We start from the raw sequence: 21,123 nt of genomic DNA, 5'->3' as shown, positions 1-21,123 counted from the left end.
CCTATAATTGCTGTGTCGAGAATACCGACTAATTTGTCAATCGAAATTCTTTTGTTTTCGAAGAAGGTCACTTTCTTTGCTATCGGAAGCAAATTATAATGACGAGAAATTTGATTTAAATCATATCAAAGACGGAGTAAATCGAGATGAAATACTACATTTAGTAAGGAATTATGAGCCAAATAAAATAAAAACATCTGCCCTGAAGATAAGGAAAAGTGCTGACAGATCAACTTCCAGTTTATTGCGCGCCGCGACGTCCCCCCCCCAGAGCAGCGTGAAATTGATCAACAGATTTTGGATTGGTTAGATAAACAAATCCATTATACTTTATCCATTTTTTGCAGCAATTCCACTTTAATGGACTTTGAAACATACTTTCGCTTTGTAGATCCTTGACATATCAGAAATTCTATTTGACATAATCAAAAGTTCAAGCTTACTTTTATAAAATTGCTCTAACAGTCTGCAAAAAATAATAAGTCGGATCCAATTCGAAGATTAAAGAACAACTCATTCTGCAACATTAACTGAATTAGATAATTTTAGCTTAGCTTATACCGTCCGTTATACATTAAACGCGCATTCGTAAACATATTTTGCGCATGCATATTTGCAGCCGTAAAGGTCTTACGCGGATGCGTCAATGAGACGCATGCGCAGAAAGTTTGTAGCTTCGAGGTCCGGATTATAGATCATTCCGGATTATGGGTGTCCGAATTAACGACTTTTGATTGTAGATGAAAAAAGAAAGTATTTTAAATCACTACTAATCAGAAAAAATCAGAATTCATAAATCATACATCTTTATTCTGGATTTGATATCCGCAGGGAAATAAAATTTAAATAACCAAGAGTTATACATATTAGTATTTAAAAAATACTTATAATTTACGAATGCAAAGATTTATATTTAGCATGCTTAGCAAGCTTAAGTTCTGATTTTGAGAATGTTTTTTTTATTACACAGTTCTTCATTTGCCTGCATACTTATTTTTTCAATCAAAACTGCTTCGAGAGTTTTAGGACCTAAATTTGGTCGAAATTCCGTCTGATTTTTTTTAACAATAGAAAAAATTCTTTCGTAAGCTGTATTTGAATGAGGTATTATTAAGAAAACAAGCATTACAGTAGGCAATACTTTGTATTTAATACACCCGTTGATATTTTTTAATTTAGCAACTTCTTCCCATGCTATATCAATATGCAAATCTACAATTTCTTTCAAATCATCTACTTGATACATGGAAAATTCAATTTCCACTTGATTAAGATATTTTTCATCAATAATGGATGGAAAAGTATTCATCAAGTAAAGAACAGATGAAAGTGAAACTTCAGTCCTCAAGTTGATGTCAACAACTTCAGCATGTTTTAGAAATGGATCACTTAGTGGAAATTTATCTGTTATATATGAACATGCAGTTACAAAAAAAGCTCGCACAGAACTGAAAAATGATTTTACTTCACTTTCATTCAATTTGGCGTTTTTAAAATATAGTCTTGTTTCTGCACCAATCACTAAATTTTAATTTTCTTTTTGTTTACTATACTTTTGAAATGAAAGAGATGTTAGAGTAAAATCTTCATTTTCTTTAGAAATTATTGATGGTTTTACAAATCTAACAAATAAATTCATTAAAATTTCAACAAGTTCTCTTCTCAATTTATGTATATAAGGAGCTTGTTGTTGCAAATTAATATTTACTGTTATAAACAAAGGCAAAGTATTTTCAAAAATAACAAGTACAATTTGGTGGAAGGTGATTGTAACATTTTTTTAATGTTCTGCAATCTCTTTCCTTCATTCTCACTGTTATCTGGTTGATCTCCAAAAAAATTTATCACGGCATCCCACTGTTCTAAAATCCTTGTTATAGATTCTAAAAGAGACAACCATCTCGTACTGCAATATTCCAAAATTTTATGAGATTTTGTGTTCTGTCCCAAAATTTGTTCAGCAACTTTGAAGCTATGCTTCCGTTTCGAACTTTTCTCCAAATAAAAATATATATCTATTAACAACATTTTGATTTCTGAGCCAATTAATTTTTCAGTAGCATTTTTCACAGCTATATGGAAAAGGTGGGATGGACAACCTCGGATTATTATACTTGGTTGATGCATTTTGATAAATGATGCTACACCTTTAAACTTTCCAATCATATTACTAGCATTATCTGAAGAAAATGATAAGCAATTTTTCCATTCTAAACTTTTGCTTTTAAAATTTTCATTTATATAATTAAAAATACCTTCTCCGGTATTATTCGTGCTCTCTAAAATAGAAATCAATGACGTAATTATCACTTCCTTTTCTTTATTGAAATATGTTATAATCAATGGATACAGTTTGTTATCATTACTTCCATCAGTATTTAGAGAAAACGATGCATTGCACACTGATTTTATAATATCAGCAACAGTACTTTCTGCAAGCGTTTTCACAATAACGGCAGTTTTGGTATGACCGCAGCTAAATTATTTTGCTATGGCAGAATCCGGAAACATTGCTTTGAAAAGCTCTTTGGAATGATCCAAAACAGAAAGCAGTAGATTGTGTTCAATTAAAAATCGAACAAAATAGCATTGGGCTTCTATAGGACCTGTTTTGTCATCTTTTATTAAGAAATTCGTTATTTCTTTAAATTTTACAGTGGCAAGTTCTATATGTTTTTGAGAAAAAACATGCCGTTTACAGTCATCTTTACCGCCATGTGCAACTGAGAAGTCTTTGTTGCATACACTGCAGTGTGTGTGATTCACAGAAATTACGGATGCTTTAATGCATGGAAATTCTAAAGAATATGAATCTTTAAATTTCTGCTTTGAAAATTTTGGCTCTTTCATCCAATGTAGCATTATTAAAAAACTTCCACCTGAATCCCAGTTCACAAGACACTCACTAAGCTCTCGCTGTAATACAAGCAATGGAGCCGAAGGCAAGCTAATCACGCAGTAGCAACGAACCTGTAAGACCAGATGTTGTGGTGGGGACTATCGACCAGTCATTAACGGTTGGAGTTACTACAATTGGCTATTCTTCAAAATCAGCAATGCACTCAACACGTGATATATGATGACACGAGTATTCAGCCAATCATTGGATGAATTAGTTGGTTCCGTTTTGCGTACTGGTTCTCCTACTCTGTTTCTGTAAAATCTGTAGTTTTTTCCATACTTTTCGTAGCTCATAGTTTATCATGAATTTCTGTAGAAACTGCGGAGAATCCGTAGTAGTTGGAGTATATGTTTATATCAGGTACCCAATTATCTCAGGTAATCATGGTTGGTAATTATAAAATCATTATATTTTATATTAAACGAATTAGATAAAGTATTATGGAAAAATATTTTAATTGTTAAAGAACACTTTTATTACTTTTAAATTGCTCAGTTTGCTAAGCAATACACAGTTAGAATTTGAAATGTAAATTTGAGATTTTATGTCTCAAAATGTGGAACGTCTATGACATAGGTTTATGTCGTAGTTACCACTCATAAGATTTGCAACTACGAAACAACGAAACTAATTTCTTTTCAAATTCATCATCTAACCACACAATAAGCAGCCATTCAGAAGCAAAACAAAGATCAGCTGATCAAAATACCAATATCAAAAGAAAACTACATTGGTACATTACGTGTTACATGATAACGCGTGTTACAAATAACAACACACTGGCTGTCCATTAGATTATGAGAAAGACAAAAATATGTATTGTGCAACTGCAAGCACTTGCCAAGTCATGCAACACAATATAATATAACAGCCTAACAGTTCAGATTGGATTATGGCAAAGAATAAGGAATTTTTAAAGGAAGCTGGTTTATATTTATGCTACATATGGGGAAATATATATATATATATATATATATATATATATATATATATATATAAAATAAAAATTAAAAAAAAAAAAAAAACTCTTATCTGCCAGGATTTGAACCTAAGTTGAACTACCAGTGTTCAACAGTCTTACTACTCAGACATTAGTGAGCTACTAAATATTCATTTAGAAGTAAAACAACAAACTAATACTAAATGTTTCAAAAGACTCTACTAAAGACATTTGTATTGTAAAAAGAAAAAAGAAATTCATGCAACTAGATCAATTTATATTATGCTTAAGGGATTTCACTCTAGCTCAACAGTCCACTCATGAGGTACATTACGTGTTACATGATTCATTGTTAGGCAATGTTGATAAAAGGGAAAGTTTTCGCTTAGGAGAGACCGTCAGGCACCAATATCCTGCCTGACGGTGAAATACTAATTTCAAAACTAATATACACAATTTATGAACATTCAAGTTAGATACATATCAATTCTAAACAATTAAATGCAATATATCTATTCAACAAACTGAATTTTTCTAAAGAAGAAACATGCAATATTAATACAAAGAATTATAATACAATTACACTACTTCAGTCGTTTGTAGGCAGAATATACATATTAGATATTCCATGTTTTATCAGTCCTTGAGGGATTTTGATAACAACAATACAGATTTTATCAATGCTTCCAGGGATGGTATAATAGATTCGGCCTGCTATCCAAGTGCACAGGGTAACCTTTTTTATGTTGTACTTTTCAAAGAACCATTTACTTTTCTAATGAAGATTATTTAGATAGTCTTTGGGCCATTTCTTCCACATTATTTGGTTAATTTTGATAATTTTCTGCCAGTGGGAAAGTCTATTTTCTGGAATTTCTGAAATGCAAGTTTCAGGCAGAGTATTAAGGGGTCTTCTGATTAAAAAATGACCAAGGGCCAAAGTTTCGAAGTCATTAGCAATTTAAGACAAAAGTAACAAAGGTCTACTTTTTAAAATGCAATTTGATTTATGACAGTAAAAATTCTTCAACAGTTAATTCTGAGTTTCCGATTGCTCATTTTATATGATGTTTAAAGGATTTCTTTCTGGCCTCATAAATAAAACCGAAATTAGAAGATCGAGGTGGACTGAACTTTCAAATGATTGATTCAGAATACGATGAAAGACTAAACAATATAAGTATGACGACAGACTAGGTGAACTTTTGACAAGGTTTAACAGCTTTTCCGTGATGGAGTTGACTCCAACAAACTTGGTGGTGTTATCCAAATATATAGTCTAGCTAAAGCCACATTGCACAAAAAATCTTTTTAATGTTGCAGTTACAGCCTGCGATGTTAGATCTGTAACAAAATCAGGATGTATCACTCGAATAACTAAGCACACAAATATGACAACATATATCTTATTTAAACTACCTCTTCGTCGGTTCTTACATTTTATATAAAAGGATCCGCATGAATCAATGCCAGTTACAGAAAAGGAGGGACATAGCAAAACTCTTTCTTTCAGCAATGGTGCCATAAGTTTAGGCTACGTTGGGTTTAAGTTGTTAAATTATTCTTTATTTTTTTAAAATTAGTTCTTTTAACATTCCAGGGATGGTATCATAGATTCAGCCTACTATCGAAGTGCATGGAGGTAGTTTATGCTCTTTAACTAATATAAGAGTCCCTACTTTTATACTGTTTTTTTTTTTTTTTTTTTTTTTTTTTTTAACTGCTGGGAATAGAATTTAAGTTGACTATAGTTTTATTTCATGGTTTTATTCATTTAGCCATTGTCAGCACACAACTTATAAACAGATACATAAAAACTGCAAAGCCACAAAAATAAGTTTCTTGTCAGTTGTAGAGATGGATATACATTAAATTTTACATACATAATAATTTTTGAATGTCATTAATTCAGTACATTAAAAGAAAGATTTCATTGAAAAACACCATGACAACAACAAAAATAATCATAAATGTTTGAAAACATCCATATTTTTAAACGTTACAAAATATCAAAATAGCAGTTAAGATATTAACAACTAATTGTGTCTTTATAATAATAATCTTTCAATAATTTTAATATATATTTGCATACATGCTTTGAAAAATTATACTTACAGCAGGAATATTTTGTTCTGGTAATGCATATTCAACTGCCTTAAAAGCAAATATGAAACTGCCTCCAACAGATAGAACAAAATTTATAACAGCAGTAACCTGAGAAGTCACAGATTTCACTGTAAAAGAAGGAAACAAGTGCTTAACAAAAGTAATACTAAACATGCATGAAACTGAAAATTTTAAACTACAGTTAATTTTTAAGTACGAGTTTTTCATGAAACACTGTTCAGGAACAAACTCAGGAATTTTTTGGAATAAACAGCCTCCCCTCCCCTCCAAAAAAAAAAAAAAAAAAAAAAAAAAAAATCAGAATTCCACTATTTAATAATTAAATTTGAAAGTGATTTTAATTCAATGTACAAAAAATTAGTTTAAATTAAAACTGATGTTAAAATAACTTACTAAAGTTAAAGAAGTTTAACAATCAAATTACTGAAATTTAAGAGAAAAGGGGAATACATTACACAGGGTGATTCTATGATCATGGGACAAACTTGCAGCAGTGGTTAAGCATACTATAAAACATGTATTTTTTGTACAGGAATGCAGGGTCTAAAGTGACACATTAAGGCATGAACGCAAAAAATGACACAGGAGGAAAAATTAGATCATTTACAAAATCAATGTAAATTGCTTCTTTGCAGTAATACAATATTCACCAAAAATATTAAAAATTGCAACCACAAGCAGTAATACATGCTTGATAGCATTGTAGAAGAGTTCATCGAACATTTTGAAGAATGTTAGGCAATTCGCGTATGCTTGCAGCCGCAATAGATATTCGTGCAAGGAGGTCCTACAGTGAGTCAGCAGGAGTCTCGTAAATAATGCTCTTCATATGCCTCCATAAAAAGAAATACACGCTGGATAAATCTGGCGAACAGGGCGGCCACTGGACTGGTCCACCCCACCCAATTCATCACCCTGCAAAATCGGCATCCAAGTAATTTTTCCACTGATGCAATAGGATCGTGGTTTACTCGGCTCACTACCGCCCTCTACCCACTCCATTGCCAGCCAGTCACAGCTGTAGTTTGTATTATTGTTGGTGATCATTCTTTTCAATATTTCTTGTGAATACTGTATTGCTGCAAAGAAGTGCTTTGTGTTAACTTTGCAAATAAACTCATTTTGCCTTCCATGTCATTTTACTTCTTTAGACCCTACATTCCTATACACAAAATGCATGTTTTAGTATGCTCAACCACCCCTCCAAGTTTGTCCCATGATCATAAATCACCCTGTACATAAGAAAGAATACAATAAAAACAGTATGCATACATATTAATTTTAGATCTTTTAAATAAATTTCTGCAGTCTGAACATTAGAAGACATTAAGCTTTTTAGTGATGGTATAAGTACTGATTGAATAATTTTAAAAAAATGTGATTTCCCCATGACACAATAAATATTCATAATAGCCTCATAAATAAAATTTCTGATCAGACTTATATGAGTGTAAATTATATTTTTCTATTGACATTAGCTTGCTTTAGAATGTGAGACGTAATGAGATCTAACACTTTCTTTGAAATATACTTCATAAATAATGTGATACATTACTATCCAAGCATATATCTATTTATTATACTCCCTCTTCCATTATCTTATAGTATTCCAGGTCTTTGCGAAATTGAATCAATATTTAACGTGCCTTGTGTGTCGTACATAAGGGTTCGTAATAGATTGAATTCAAAAGGTTTGATAAAAAGTTAATAATATTTATTCCTATCATAAGAAATATAAAAAAACACTAAAATTTTCCTGAGATATTTGTGCAAGTGTTCACAGTATCGGTCGATAATAATCACAACACAAATACGTTATATAGAGCGCAATGCACAGCACATTTAAAGAGAAAGCTAATCCAATCTCATCACGAATTCACAACAATGACAACAGAAGTTAACTAAATAACTGAGCTGTCTCTCTCCAGCTTTAAATAGCTTTCAAACGCCGTGTGAAATAGTCCTTGCAGTTTCCGCTTCTCAAGATTTCTGGAAAGCAATAAAAGGATTTAATTATGGTTACAGCTAACATAGTAGTCAATTACATTTATTTAATTTCAATACAAATTAAAGAGATACCTATTTATTAAATGTTAAATGCATGTGCTCCTGCCTTTTTACTTTTTCGACATAGTTTTCTCTTAAATATCTGTCTCACTCCGCATTGCACGAGGAATACAACTATTTTAATTATAATTCTACTTAAAATAGCTAACTAAATACAAATTTGTAACACTGCCCCCTTCCCAAGGACTGCACATCTCGGGCAGTACAATCCCTGGGCAGAAAGCCATACTTATAACTAAGGCATCAATGTAATAATGCAATACAGTACAATAACAAACAAAATAAAAAATAAATGCAATACGTATCATAAAGCAAATCAAATACTAAATCAATAAATAAGTGCAAAAATTTACAAATTTAGAAATGAAAAGGACCATAGTCTATGGTATTTATATTATATACACTATGTACTATGGCCATAGCAAAGAGATAGCCTGTTATAATGTACGACTTTGGGCTTAGAATTCGATGACTTGCGGATCTGAACTACAACGTCATTCAGCCTCTTTAGGACTGTGTAAGGACCATCCCAAGGTGACTGTAGTCTAGGACTGAGTCCTTTTCATCGAAGGAGGATTCCATAACCACAACTTGTCTCCTTCGTTGAATCGATGTCCAGTAGCTCTCGTGTTATATCGAGTCTTTATCTTCTCCATTGGTAAATTGATTTGCTCTTGTGCAAAATTGTGTATCAATTGGATGAGGAGATCTTGGATGTATTCCTCAGAGGATGAAGGCACGTCTGGAGGGTGAACCAAACAAGAGATCATAAGCCAAAAGAAAGGCATGACTGAAGAGCATCTGAAATAAGGAATAGCCGGTAGTCTTGTGGACAGCACTGCACTAAGCCAGTACAAACAGTGGTAACTTCTTGTCCCAGTCCTGATGGTTTCTGGAAACTACCAATGAGAGGTTTCTACGGATGATTCGATTAAATCTCTCTCCCATGCCATCAGACTGAGGATGTAAAGGTGTCATTTAGGTTTTGTCAATTCTGAGTTGTTTGCAAAGTTCTTTAATTACAGCTGATGCAAAATTTCTTCCTCGATCAGAATGTAACTAAAGAGACACTCCAAATCTGGAAATCCAGAGCTGTATCATTACCTCTGCTACTGTGACAGCTTCTTGATGAGGAATAGGATACGCTTCAGGCCACTTGGTGAAGTAATCTATGAAAATGAGGATGCATTTGTTGCCTCAGTAGTTCATGGCACAGGTACCAGGATGTTAAATGCGATACATTCAAAATGTGCTCCTACACTGTAACATTGCAGCTTTCCTTTTTTCCTGTTTCTTCGTTTCTTTCTGACCTGCACAGGCATCACAAGGTCAACTTCACTTTTGCATGTCATCCTTTGCCTTCCTCCAGTGCTCACTAACTCTCTGCAAGGTCTTCATTTTTCCAAAGTGGCCTCCAGTAGGGCTGCTATGTAGTTTTTTAAGGACGTCCAGAATGCGGGATCTTGGAAGTGTCAGCTGCCATAAATCTTTCCATCATCTGATTCAAATTTCCGGTACAATATGCCGTTTCAAATATGGAGCGAGTCCCAGAGAGCCCATTATTGTTTTGTCGTCGGACTATATATCGATATGTCCTGCCAGGTAGATTTTTCTGTTTGAATACTCCATTAATTCAATTATTATTCATTCATGGGTTTAATGTCACTGTTTTCCAGCTAGTCTTTCCTGATTTCCTTGTCACCATGGGTCTCGATCAGCCGATGTTGATTTTGTAATATGTTGTGTTACTGCACTCAGCAGTTCATGTTTCTCTTCAACCCTATATTTCGATATCAGCAGCTTTCTGAGCAGGGTCTACCAGACAAGATGTCGGCATTTCCAGGTCAGGATCCCTTCTGATGATGGATAGTTATGTCCTCAGAGGCTGAAAGCAGTTCGTCATTTTTAAATCCAAGGAAAACTAGTATTTTCTTAGAAAGCCCAATCCGAGCATAAAAGGATCTGTAATATCTGCCAGATATGACGTGTGATAGTAGGCAGTACTTCCAAACGTGACAGTTACGTTTAACTTTCCATTTATGTCGATTTTATCACTAGATGCAGTCTGGAGTGTAACACAGAATGGTGTTCAAATGAGTTTATGTTTACACTATTGAGGTAAATCTGAGTGATGGTAACATTCACTTTTGTAATGATCACCATATTATAAGGAACTCCATTGGTATGCCCCATGATGAAGAGTATATTATTGCTGCCGCTCACTGCAGAAATCTGAAGCGCTTAGAAATTGGTCTTCTTGTTATCCTTCAAATTCCTCTTAGCATTATGGCCATTAATTTATTTCCTGCATTGTTGTTGGGGAATGGCCTTATTTTTCCATGCCCTAGGGTGTTCTGCAGTTCCTCCATATGTGGCCTTCAACATCACAGTTCCAGCACTTTAGGGTTGGTTTCTTTTCACTCCTCTTCCATCTTAAGGCATTGACTTGTCTGAAAAGTATTTCCCCCCCCCCCCACCCGTGCCCTGGGTGTTCTGCAATTCTGCTGTGTGTATACTACATATCCAACACTTTAGAGCCAATTTGTTCTCACTCCTACTCTTTACCAAAGCATTGACTTGCCTGGATGAATAATCTAAATGAGCCATCACTTGATCCACTAGCTTGTGGACTTGCGCAGCTCTGATTGGGTGGTGGTCTCTACGAGTTGCTTGCTGGGCTGCCTCGAAAAGTGCTCTTTTAAGTGCTTAAAAGTGCTCTTTTAAGTCCCTCTGCAAATGCCTTTTTTAAGCCATTTGCAGAGCTTTTTGTAGTTCCAGATCCCGGATGCCGGAATGAGGTCTGCGGGGTCAGGATTTCCCTCATTTCTGTCAGTCACACCGAAAAGGTGAGATGAGACAGCCTTTCAACATCCGTGTTGGGCTCCTGGAGTGTTTCCATGGGCTTTTGTTGGCGAGGTTTTAATTGAAACCTGCTGTAGTTTTTTAAACATATCTCCCCTAAGCATAGCTCCACCACGCTGGATAGAGCTTCAAAATCTAGCCTTTGGTTTCCGGGAAGAGTCTGAAGGATATCCGCTGCAACTGCTCTCACAGAAGCGGTGAGATGACAGGCCTTAGCCCGAGAATCTCATCCATTTGTGTCCGCTACTATGGAAAACTGTCTTATAAACTTGAGAGGAGGTCTTACTATCATAGGTGGATAGCTTCAAAGAGGAATGAAAAGGCACAGGTAAAAATTTAAATCATACAACTTGTTTCCTGTTGTCGCTATGTATTTCTTTAAGGTGTCAACATCTTTGGTGATAGCAGCAGAAACACTGTCCTTGATTTGTTCTTGAATGGCAAAAACTCTTTCTTCAAATTCCTGAGATTCTTGCGGCAGTAGACCGGTCCATTTAAACTATCAACAAAACAGGTTCTGCGACTTCCACATCGTTGGAAACGGGTTGTACATAATGCTGGCGACTATATTGAAGGACTGTAAAACATGGTGACATGAGTCACTTTTGTATTCCTTGTAAATAAATAGTTGCCACTATTAAAGTGCCAACCCTCGTATAACAGATAGCTGGAATTTTCCTGATAGTCGTACAAGTGTTCATAATATAAAGCAGTAACAATCGGTAGTACGAAAACATGTTAAATAGAACGCAATTCACAGCAAATTTAAAGAGAAAGCTTATCCGATCTCAGCGCGAATTCACAACAATAGCAGCAGCAGTTAACTAAACAACTGAGCTAAGATGTCTCTCTCCAGCTTTAAATAGCTTTCAATCAACTGAGCGAGACAACTGTAGCATTTTCCACTTCTCCAGATTTCTGGAAAGCAATAAGAGGATGTAATTACGGTTAGAGCTAACACAGTAGTCAATTAAATTTTTCAATTTCAATACAAATTAAAGAGATATATATTTATTAAATGTTAAATGTACATAGCTTTCTCTCAAATATCTGTCTCGCACTGTGTTGCATGAGGAAACATAACAATTTAATTACAATTCTACTAAAAATAGCCAACTTAATGCAAAATTTGTAACTCTATTATACTTCCTCTTCTGTTATTTTATAGTATTCCAGGTATTTTCAAAACTGAATCAATATTTAATGTGCAATACATATAATTCTTCCAAAAAATTATTAAGAACAAAAACACACTTTTTGGTGAATGTATATATCTACCCCTTAAGGCCCAAAGTGATTTTCAGTAGTGAAATGTGCTTTCATCCAAAATGAGTTTTCTTTGTGATAGGTAGACAAATAAAGTGCCCCTTCGTTTAATACAGCCAAAAGTCGTTAATTCGGACCTCAAAGCTACAAACTTTCTGCGCATGCTTCAATGCACAGGCATTCATGCATGCGCATAATACTTTTATGCATGCGCATATGCATGTGCGCATGTGCACAACACGTTTACGCATGAACGTTTAATGTATAATGGACGGTATAAGCTAGGCTAAAATTATCTAATTATCTATTTCAGTTAACGTTGCAGATTGCGTTGTTCCTTAATCTTCGAATTGTATCCGACTTATTATTTTTTGCAGACTGTTAGAGCAATTTTATAAAAGTAAGCTTGAACTTTCGATTATGTCAAATAGAATTTCCGATATATATTTACTAATATGTAAAGGATCTACAAAGCGAAAGTATGTTTCGATGTCCATCAAACAAAAAGTGGAATTGCTGCAAAAAATGGATAAAGGCATATTCTTTGTTTCTCTAACCATTCCGAAATCTGTTTATCAATTTCACGCTGCTCTGTTGGGGGGGGGGGGGGAACGTCGCGGCACGCAATGAACTGGAAGTTGATTTGTCAGCACAATCCTTATCTTCAGTTCAGATTTTTCTATTTTATTTGGCTTATAATTCCTTACTAAATGTAGCATTTCATCTCGATGCACTCTGTTTTTGATATGATTTAAATCAAATTCCTCGTCATTATAAATATCACGAATACACATCAAATAGTTTTCTGGTTGCAATTTTCTAATTTCGACTATGTGTAATGCATGCTTTACGCATGCATGTGTTGAAAGAAATGTTTAATAAAGTAAACAAATAAATATAAAGCTTTCTTTTTTTGTAAATTTTGATACCCTTTATCCCCTTATATCATAATTGCTCTTTATTTCATAAATTACGGTTTCATATTTTTAATTTTATAATTTCTGCATGCCATCTTACCAGATTTAAACTGATGATCTATAATCCGGAATCGCCGAAGTCCCGACGAGTTCGGATTAAAGACTTTTGACTGTATATTATATGGGCATAAAGCTTAATATTATCTTGAAGTATTACAGAAAAATTCACAGAGATATATGTTGTAGGACTCAAAAGTTCCCAGACTGAGTCTATAATGTAAAAATTTTTTGCAGTAGTGCGACTACGAGAACGTTTTTGTGTTACTACATTCTCCCCCTTTTCCAAAAGTGGTTTATTCCAAATCATGTGGTCGAAAGCTCACAGCGACATCTTTTTTTGTAGGCAGGTGAATTTAGTAACCGGCGATAGAAGGAAATGGCGTCAGTTGAGCAGAGAATCAATATCGAATTTTGTGTTCGCTTGGGAAAGAGTGGTATGGAGACTTTCGAAATGTTGAAGCATGCGTACGGAAATGAAATGTTATCAAGAATGCAAGATTTTGAGTGGCATCGTCACTTCAGAGAAGCCAAGAAAAGTGCCAAAGATGACGAACGCTGTGGCCGTCCCGTGACTTTGCACACCGATTAAAACATCAAAAAGGTGTCTGCAGCGGTACGTGCGAACAGGCAACAAACAATTTGCCAAACAGTACAATCAGCTGGGATACCAGAGGCCACATGTCAGTGGATACTGACTAAGGATCTAACCATGCATAGGGTGTGGCAACACATCGTTCCCCGCATGTTAAACGTAGACCAGAAGGGAATGCAAATGGAAGGGCAGGATACTTAATCTCAGCTGTTGACTAAGATTCTTCCCTACTTGGCAGAATTGTTACTGAAGACGAAAAATGGTGTTTTTTGTAGGACCCGCAAACCAAGAGAGCATCAGCAACATGGAAATCTTCACAATCTCCACGGAAGCAGAAATTCTGCCAAGATCGCTCTAATAGGAAAGATCATGCTAAAGGTATTCTTCAAGATCCAGGTCATTATGCATCTGTAATTTATCCCTGAAGGAAGCACTGTGAACAAAGATCTCTATGTGAAAATCCTGCATTGTTTGCAGGAGTCAATCTGGAAGAAAAGACCAAAAATGTGGGCTGAGCAGTTATGGGTACTGTTGTTGCATGACAACGCTCCTGCTCACCAATCCCTACTCATTAATGACTTTCTTGCAAAAACGAAAACAACTGTTTTGCTTCAGCCTCCTTACTCACCTGATCTCGCACCCTGTGATTTCTTCCTATTTTCTGAACTGGCAAAATGCTTGCAGGATAGTCAATTTCAGACGAAGTTAAATGTGCATCGCAAGCTGAATTGAAGGACAAGGCCAAAAATGGATGAATACTTCGATGAACTTTACAGGTGCTGGCAAAAGTGTGTTATTGCACAAGGGTCTTATTCCGAAGGAGGATGTGTTTCTGCAATTTAATTCATAATATTTTTTTACGCTACAGACTTAGTCCAAGAACTTTTGAATACTACCTTGTATTTATACAAAGTTGGTGAGGGGTTGATTATAAATTAAAATGTAAATGCTTACAGCTAGTTTGCAGATGATGGGATGCAGATATTCATCATAAGCATATAAAATATGGCTCTTATCTTGTAATTTTATTTACAAATTTATAAAATTTTGCTTCCAGAAATCATATCCAGGCATAAAAACATGGTTCAAGTCAGCAATTATGTAATTTCATATCTCTGCAGTTTTTTGTGATAAAATGATGACTTTTTTTCATGACCTTATTAGCATACGGGTCACATTTTGCTAACTGAGAATTTTTCTGTACAAGGGCCATATAAAATTGTAAATTTTGTATTTCTTTAAATTTAATTCCTTGAAAATTTAAATTGATTTCACATAATTCAGTACCTTTTTTTATGTATCTCTGTAATTTATATTATATGTCTACGATCATATTTAAGGAATAAGACTCTAGGTCAATGTTTTGGGAACACCCTGTATACAACCCTTTACACTAAATTTGAAAATATGCCAATTAATGGAGAAAATCTATGAATGAGCAATATATATATAAATTTGATTATTTATCATTAAATATCAAATATATGTGTGTAATGAGTTGCCATTCATTTTAACAGATATCTTGATCTCACATTTTAGGCACTAAACTACATTACTAGAATTTGACTATAAAAAATTAGTTAAAGAAAAGGCTAAACATTTTTTAAACTGTCTATAATCAGTTAAATATAGTAACTATTGTAAGAATTAATATAGTAAATATTGTAAGAAGTCTGACTTAAAGGCCTGTCCACAAGAGTGCGCTCGCGACGTAGTTGATGCAACGTTTTTGTCGCCAGCGTAACTTCGCGTGATGCAGAAGACGTAAAAGTGAGTTCGCTCCTGTTCAGCTTTTATGTCTGTAACGTGAACGAACAGCCAATAGCCGACCGAGTTCTTATCACGTGTCATAATCAGAAAACCTTCTTGCTTACCTGTTTCAATATGGTGTCAGAACCACAAAGAGATGAGTTTTTGCTTAGAAATATCATAACTATATACAGCAATAACATAATCAGCATTGTTCACGCCTTCTTCAGATTTCTCAAACCATATATAGTGGTATAAATTTCAAATTCTCATTAAAGGGGAAAACTGTATATTTATAAAGCAATGATCTGACCAGTATATCCATATGCTTCACCTGTTTATAACACCATAATAAAACCTAAATAAATTACAGTTTCTACGAAATCAAAGTTTCTGCCTTACAAAATTCTCCTTAATTATAATAAACATTGGCTATATCATACATAATAAAAAGCTATATAAATATCCAATAATAAATACACCAGAAACTAACTTCAGCAATATAACAACTTCTAAAATAAAGTTGACTGTGAAAGAGTAATCAATAAAATACAATTACGAAATTTTGGAGGAAAGTTACAACTTGTGTCATACAGCAATAATTTATTGAAGTTTAATTAAATTACCTTTGCAGCGACTTCTACTTGTTACATTATTTTTCACAACCATTGCTATCACAGATAGCTGAGTGGTCAGCGCGCTGCTTTGCAAATGAAAAGGTGGCAAGTTCGAACCTCACCCATAGACAGTATATAATTCAGTTAGCTTTTCTCATTTTGAAACGTGTTTCTTATGTTTAATTATGAATCATTATATTCTTATTTCACCTATTATTATTATTATTGTTTTAATTTCTTATTTTATTCATTATTATTATTGTTTTTAATTTAGTTTAAAAATGTGCATTGCAAATAGAAACCCTTATGTAATAATATATCTGCATTTCTTTATCATACAACATCCACAGTCCAAAGTCGTTAATCCGGACTCGTCGGGACTTCGGTGATTACAGATTATCGATTTTTCCGGATTATAGATCATCAGTTTAAATCTGGTAAGATGGCATACAGAATTTATAAAATTAAAAATATGAAACCGTAATTTATGAAATAAAGAACAATTATGATCTAAAGGGTATCAAAATTTACAAAAAAGAAAGCTTAATATTTATGTGTCTACTTTATTAAACATTTCTTTCAATGTACGTTGTTTCGTTTTATGTGATAATACTTTCTCTTTAATTCTATAAACAGACATAATTTCTTGTTCAGTTACAAAGTTCCGCTGTTCAAGTCCTATAATTGCTGTGTCGAGAATACCGACTAATTTGTTAAGCGAAATTTTTTCGTTTTCAATAACCTCTTCACTATCGGAAGCGAATTATAATGATGAGGAATTTGATTTAAATCATATCAAAGACAGAGTATGAGTACATGGAGATGAAATACTACATTTAGTAAAGAATTATAAGCCAAATAAAATAAAAACATCTGCCCTGAAGATAAGGATAGTGCTGACAGATCAACTTCCAATTTATTGCGCGCCACAGCGTTTCCCCTCCCCCCGCCGCAGAGCAGCGTGAAATTAATAAACAGGTGTTTCGGAATGGTTAGAGAAACAAACCTTTATAAATTTTTTGCAGCAATTAAACTTTTTGTTTAATGGACTTCGAAACATACTTTTGCTTTGTAGATCCTTTATATATTAGTAAACATATATCGGAAATTCTATTTGACGTAATCGAAAGTTCAAGCTTACTTTTATAAAATTGCTCTAACAGTCTGCAAAAAATAATAAGCCAGATTCAATTCGAAGATTAAGGAACAATGCAATCTGCAACATTAACTGATTTAGATAATTTTAGCTTAGCTTATACCGTCTGTTATACATTAAACGCGCATGTATAAACATATTATGCGCATGCGCACGTGCATATTCGCAGCCGTACAGGTCTTACGTCAATGCGACGCATGCGCAGAAAGTTTGTGGCTTTGAGGTCCGGATTATGGGTGTCCGAATTAATGACTTTTGACTGTATAAATTATCTCTTTACTTTTACTTTATTGCATATTTTATCATGCACATAATTTCTCATAAACTGCCCAAAGTTTGAAATTCATTTTAAATTCAAAAATAAATAAAAAGAAAAACAAAAGACCAAGGGAGGGGGATTTTGAAAAATATGAAGTTGGTTTTATTATATGATGGATGGTGTATATAAAGAGAATTAAGAGAATTAAGTAATTTAATTTTCTTTATATACTGTATTTCAAACCAATTTTATAAATCCTAATTTTCATACAATATAGAATTTGCAAATCTGTCTAATTGGTCGATACTCATCCTGAAGTAATTAAAAAATAAGTAATATACAAAAAAATTAAATCAATTACTACTTAGGTCCACAAAGAAAAATTAAAAAAAAAAAAATTAAAAATACAAACAGAATTTTTTAAAATTAAAAATTTTAATATGTGAAAAAGCTGTATTAACATCAAGTGTCATTCATTACAAGTTTAAAAATTGTATTTGAACTTGAGTGGATGAAAAAAAAAAAGTATTTTATTAACGACTGAAAATTTGAACAAGATATACGGAGAGTGGAGTAGGAATAGTACGAATAATAGTAGGAATTTAATAATTCTAGATATTCCTTTTGCAAACGAGGCAGTAAAGAAAAAAAAAAATCTCTTTGAACAGGTTGCTCTAAATAAATCTTTCAGAACCATTCTCGTCATTTTTTTGTGGTTTTGCCTCTGCTTAATGAAGTAAAGTTTCAGCTATAAAAAAATCATCTGGTTCGGGCAACTTGCCACAAACATATAGAAGCACAACAAGACACAGCTCTGTTGAAACTTTATTAAAGTGCCATGTGATTTTTGTGCAAAAAAATTCTATTGGTTAAATGCACTCTTCACAAGCGTACTCGTTTGGACGCTTTTTTGCTGGTAACGTAAAAGCGCGTTCGTCAACTACGTTTCGAGCGTAGTCGTGTGGACGGGCCTTAAAATACACTGCTGTCAGAGTAATCATTGCAGAGATACACAGGAAATAAATAGATGATATTGAAAAAGTTATAACTTTATCAAAAATGGACAATTACCATATATTCCAGTGTACAACGCATACTGGCGCATAATGCACACCTGTAATTTCACACTAAATGTTTTTAATTTTTAGGTATATTCATAAATGTGCAATGATGTTATCTTTTGAGGTCATTCATACAAAGATTTTTCCCATGCTTTTTAACAATGGTATACTGAACTAATAAACGATAAAGGAAACAATATGTGTGTGTGGAAAATGCTTCAGGAAATAAATAATTCCGCAAAGAGGGTGGGTTTTATTCAATGCAGCTGTGCACAAAAATGTTATTCTATGATTTCAAGAAAAGGGGGAAGTAATTTGTGATGCAAATGTACTTAAGACCCGAATAATTCATGGAATTAGGAATCAATGTTTTCTCTTTCTGTATTCATTTGAAGACGTGACTTCGACGTGTTCATTGAAGACTTTAATAAATTGCATTTGCTTTAGCTGAAATGCAGTTGATATAGGGTTCTTTTTAGCAGTAAATATTGCTCCTGCTAAATGAAACAAACATAGTGCTGGTTTCAAATGCAAATTCATTCAATTTGCACACGAAAACGGAAATCCTGCTGCAGCAAGTATGTTTAGCATTGGTGAAAGCTCTACATGTTAATGGAAAAAAAGGTACTCTTCTGTTATCAGAACTAAATTCAGATATGTAGATATGTATACATGTTTGTATGGATGTATGTACTCATATATACATGTATATATGTGCATATATATATATATATATATATATATGCACATATATATGTGAATGTACACATACACATATATACATTCAAATGTGCATCCATACATACATATCTGAATCCGGTCCCGATAACAGAAGAGTACTGAAAAAATTTATATCACAATAATTAATATGGCAAAGAAATGAATGTGCTTTTCGGAAAGAAGGAACAGAATGGCCTATCCTAGAAGAAAGTGTTGCGAACTGGGCCCTAGAATAATCACCAGTAACAGTATTTAGGTACACGTAGAAATCAAATTTTTGTACGCTCATCTTTTCCTTATTTTTAAATCTATCACTTTTTTATATCTGGCAAATAATGCACATCCGTAAATTTCGATCTATTTTTTTGTATTAAAAGTGCATGCTATATGTGCCAGAATATATGGCACATACTGACATACATGAAGATCTTTTGTTCTACTGATAATTAGGACAGTGAATAAAAAGAATTTTCATTCAATTTATTCCAAGTTAGGTAATTTTATCAAACAATAGGAAAAGTACAGATTCTTGAGCAGTCATGATAAAATTAAATTTCATGGTTGAGAATTTAAATTGACAACATTGTAAAAATTTTATAGATGAGAATATGTATTTCTAAAAAACATCCATCAGGCATGGAGCAGTAATATAAAAGCCTAACATATAACTGCATAAGTATCATATAGTATTTTTTAACCTGGTACATACTTACATTTATAAACCAATCAAATTATTGCACTGTTATCAAAACCTGAGATTAACAATTTTATTTAAGTGAATGACATTTTAATACATCATTACATAGCACATGCACAGTTTTTCTTTCGATGTATAATGCTTATTGTTCTAGTACTTCAATTCTGAAAACTCCTGCTCTGAAAGGTAAATTTATCAAAATCAACACTTCACATACACTGAAGAAATTTCTAACTTGTTGGAAAAAATCAATGGTTTTTATTTTTGGAAAAAATGTATAAAAACATTTTGAAGCAACTTGATAGCATGTATAACACTTAACAAAATGACTGTTGGAAATGTCCAACATTTCCTTATAGTTTCCAGATAGTATAAACATCATTTCAATATGATGCTCATTATAATGATCCTTGATATCCTAAAGAAATAGCATGCTCTAACAAGAGGCTTAAAACAAAAATGGATTTAACATATTTTTATTAATTGAAGATTTTCTACACCAGGCAGTATAGCGACCATCAATTGTATAATTTGCATGTAGAAATTGTTATTCAGACATAAAAACAAAACTATTTTACAGAATACTTTTCATATAATTCTAGCAAAGATAAAATTAAATGTATGAAATAATCAATCAATTATAATAAAAATCTGGAAAAATGGATATGCAGAAAAGTGCCCTAAAATTTTTTAAATGTAGAAATTTGTGTCATGATAACGTTATAGTCAGGTCAAAACTTTCTCTCAGAAATTGATTCTTTGACTTATATGAAAACTGAAAACATTCCTATCATGATCCTCAAACTGACTTGACATATAAAACACATATATGTGTTTTTTTATATCGCAAAGTATATTTTTTTAGCAATATAAATGCAGTTTTCTAACATTCCTCCTTTTCAAAGCTCAAAAATACACTATATTCATATCTTGCAATAACACGCTCAATAGTCAATACTGATATCTGTACTTATAATCTTTCAGTATCTATGATATCTGTAACAAAACCTGATTCTATTAGCACGATTTTCTAACAAAATTCAGAAAGTGTATTTATATAGTTTTGTTTGTTTGGTAGAAATTGTTTTAACCCCCCGAGCGTTACGGGTTTTTTCAGAAAACGACGTAAAA

At 33.2% G+C, this 21,123-nt stretch overlaps 1 protein-coding gene across 1 annotated transcript in view; it reads right to left on the bottom strand.

Moving 5' to 3' along the window:
• The window catches only part of LOC118199597 (vacuolar ATPase assembly protein VMA12), a 66,796-nt gene that overhangs the window by 18,127 nt on the left and 27,546 nt on the right, over positions 1 to 21,123 (bottom strand). Inside the window, exon 4 of the mRNA XM_085822394.1 lies at positions 5,958 to 6,076. Within this exon, the coding sequence (XP_085678520.1) occupies positions 5,958 to 6,076 (119 nt within the window). The remainder of the gene's footprint in view (positions 1 to 5,957; positions 6,077 to 21,123) is intronic.

This window comes from Stegodyphus dumicola, chromosome 8 (genome assembly GCF_044657685.1).
Source record: "Stegodyphus dumicola isolate Sdum_Otavi_A_Nest chromosome 8, ASM4465768v1".
NCBI classification, from domain to species: domain Eukaryota; kingdom Metazoa; phylum Arthropoda; class Arachnida; order Araneae; family Eresidae; genus Stegodyphus; species Stegodyphus dumicola.
This window is presented reverse-complemented; position numbering and strand designations above follow the sequence as displayed.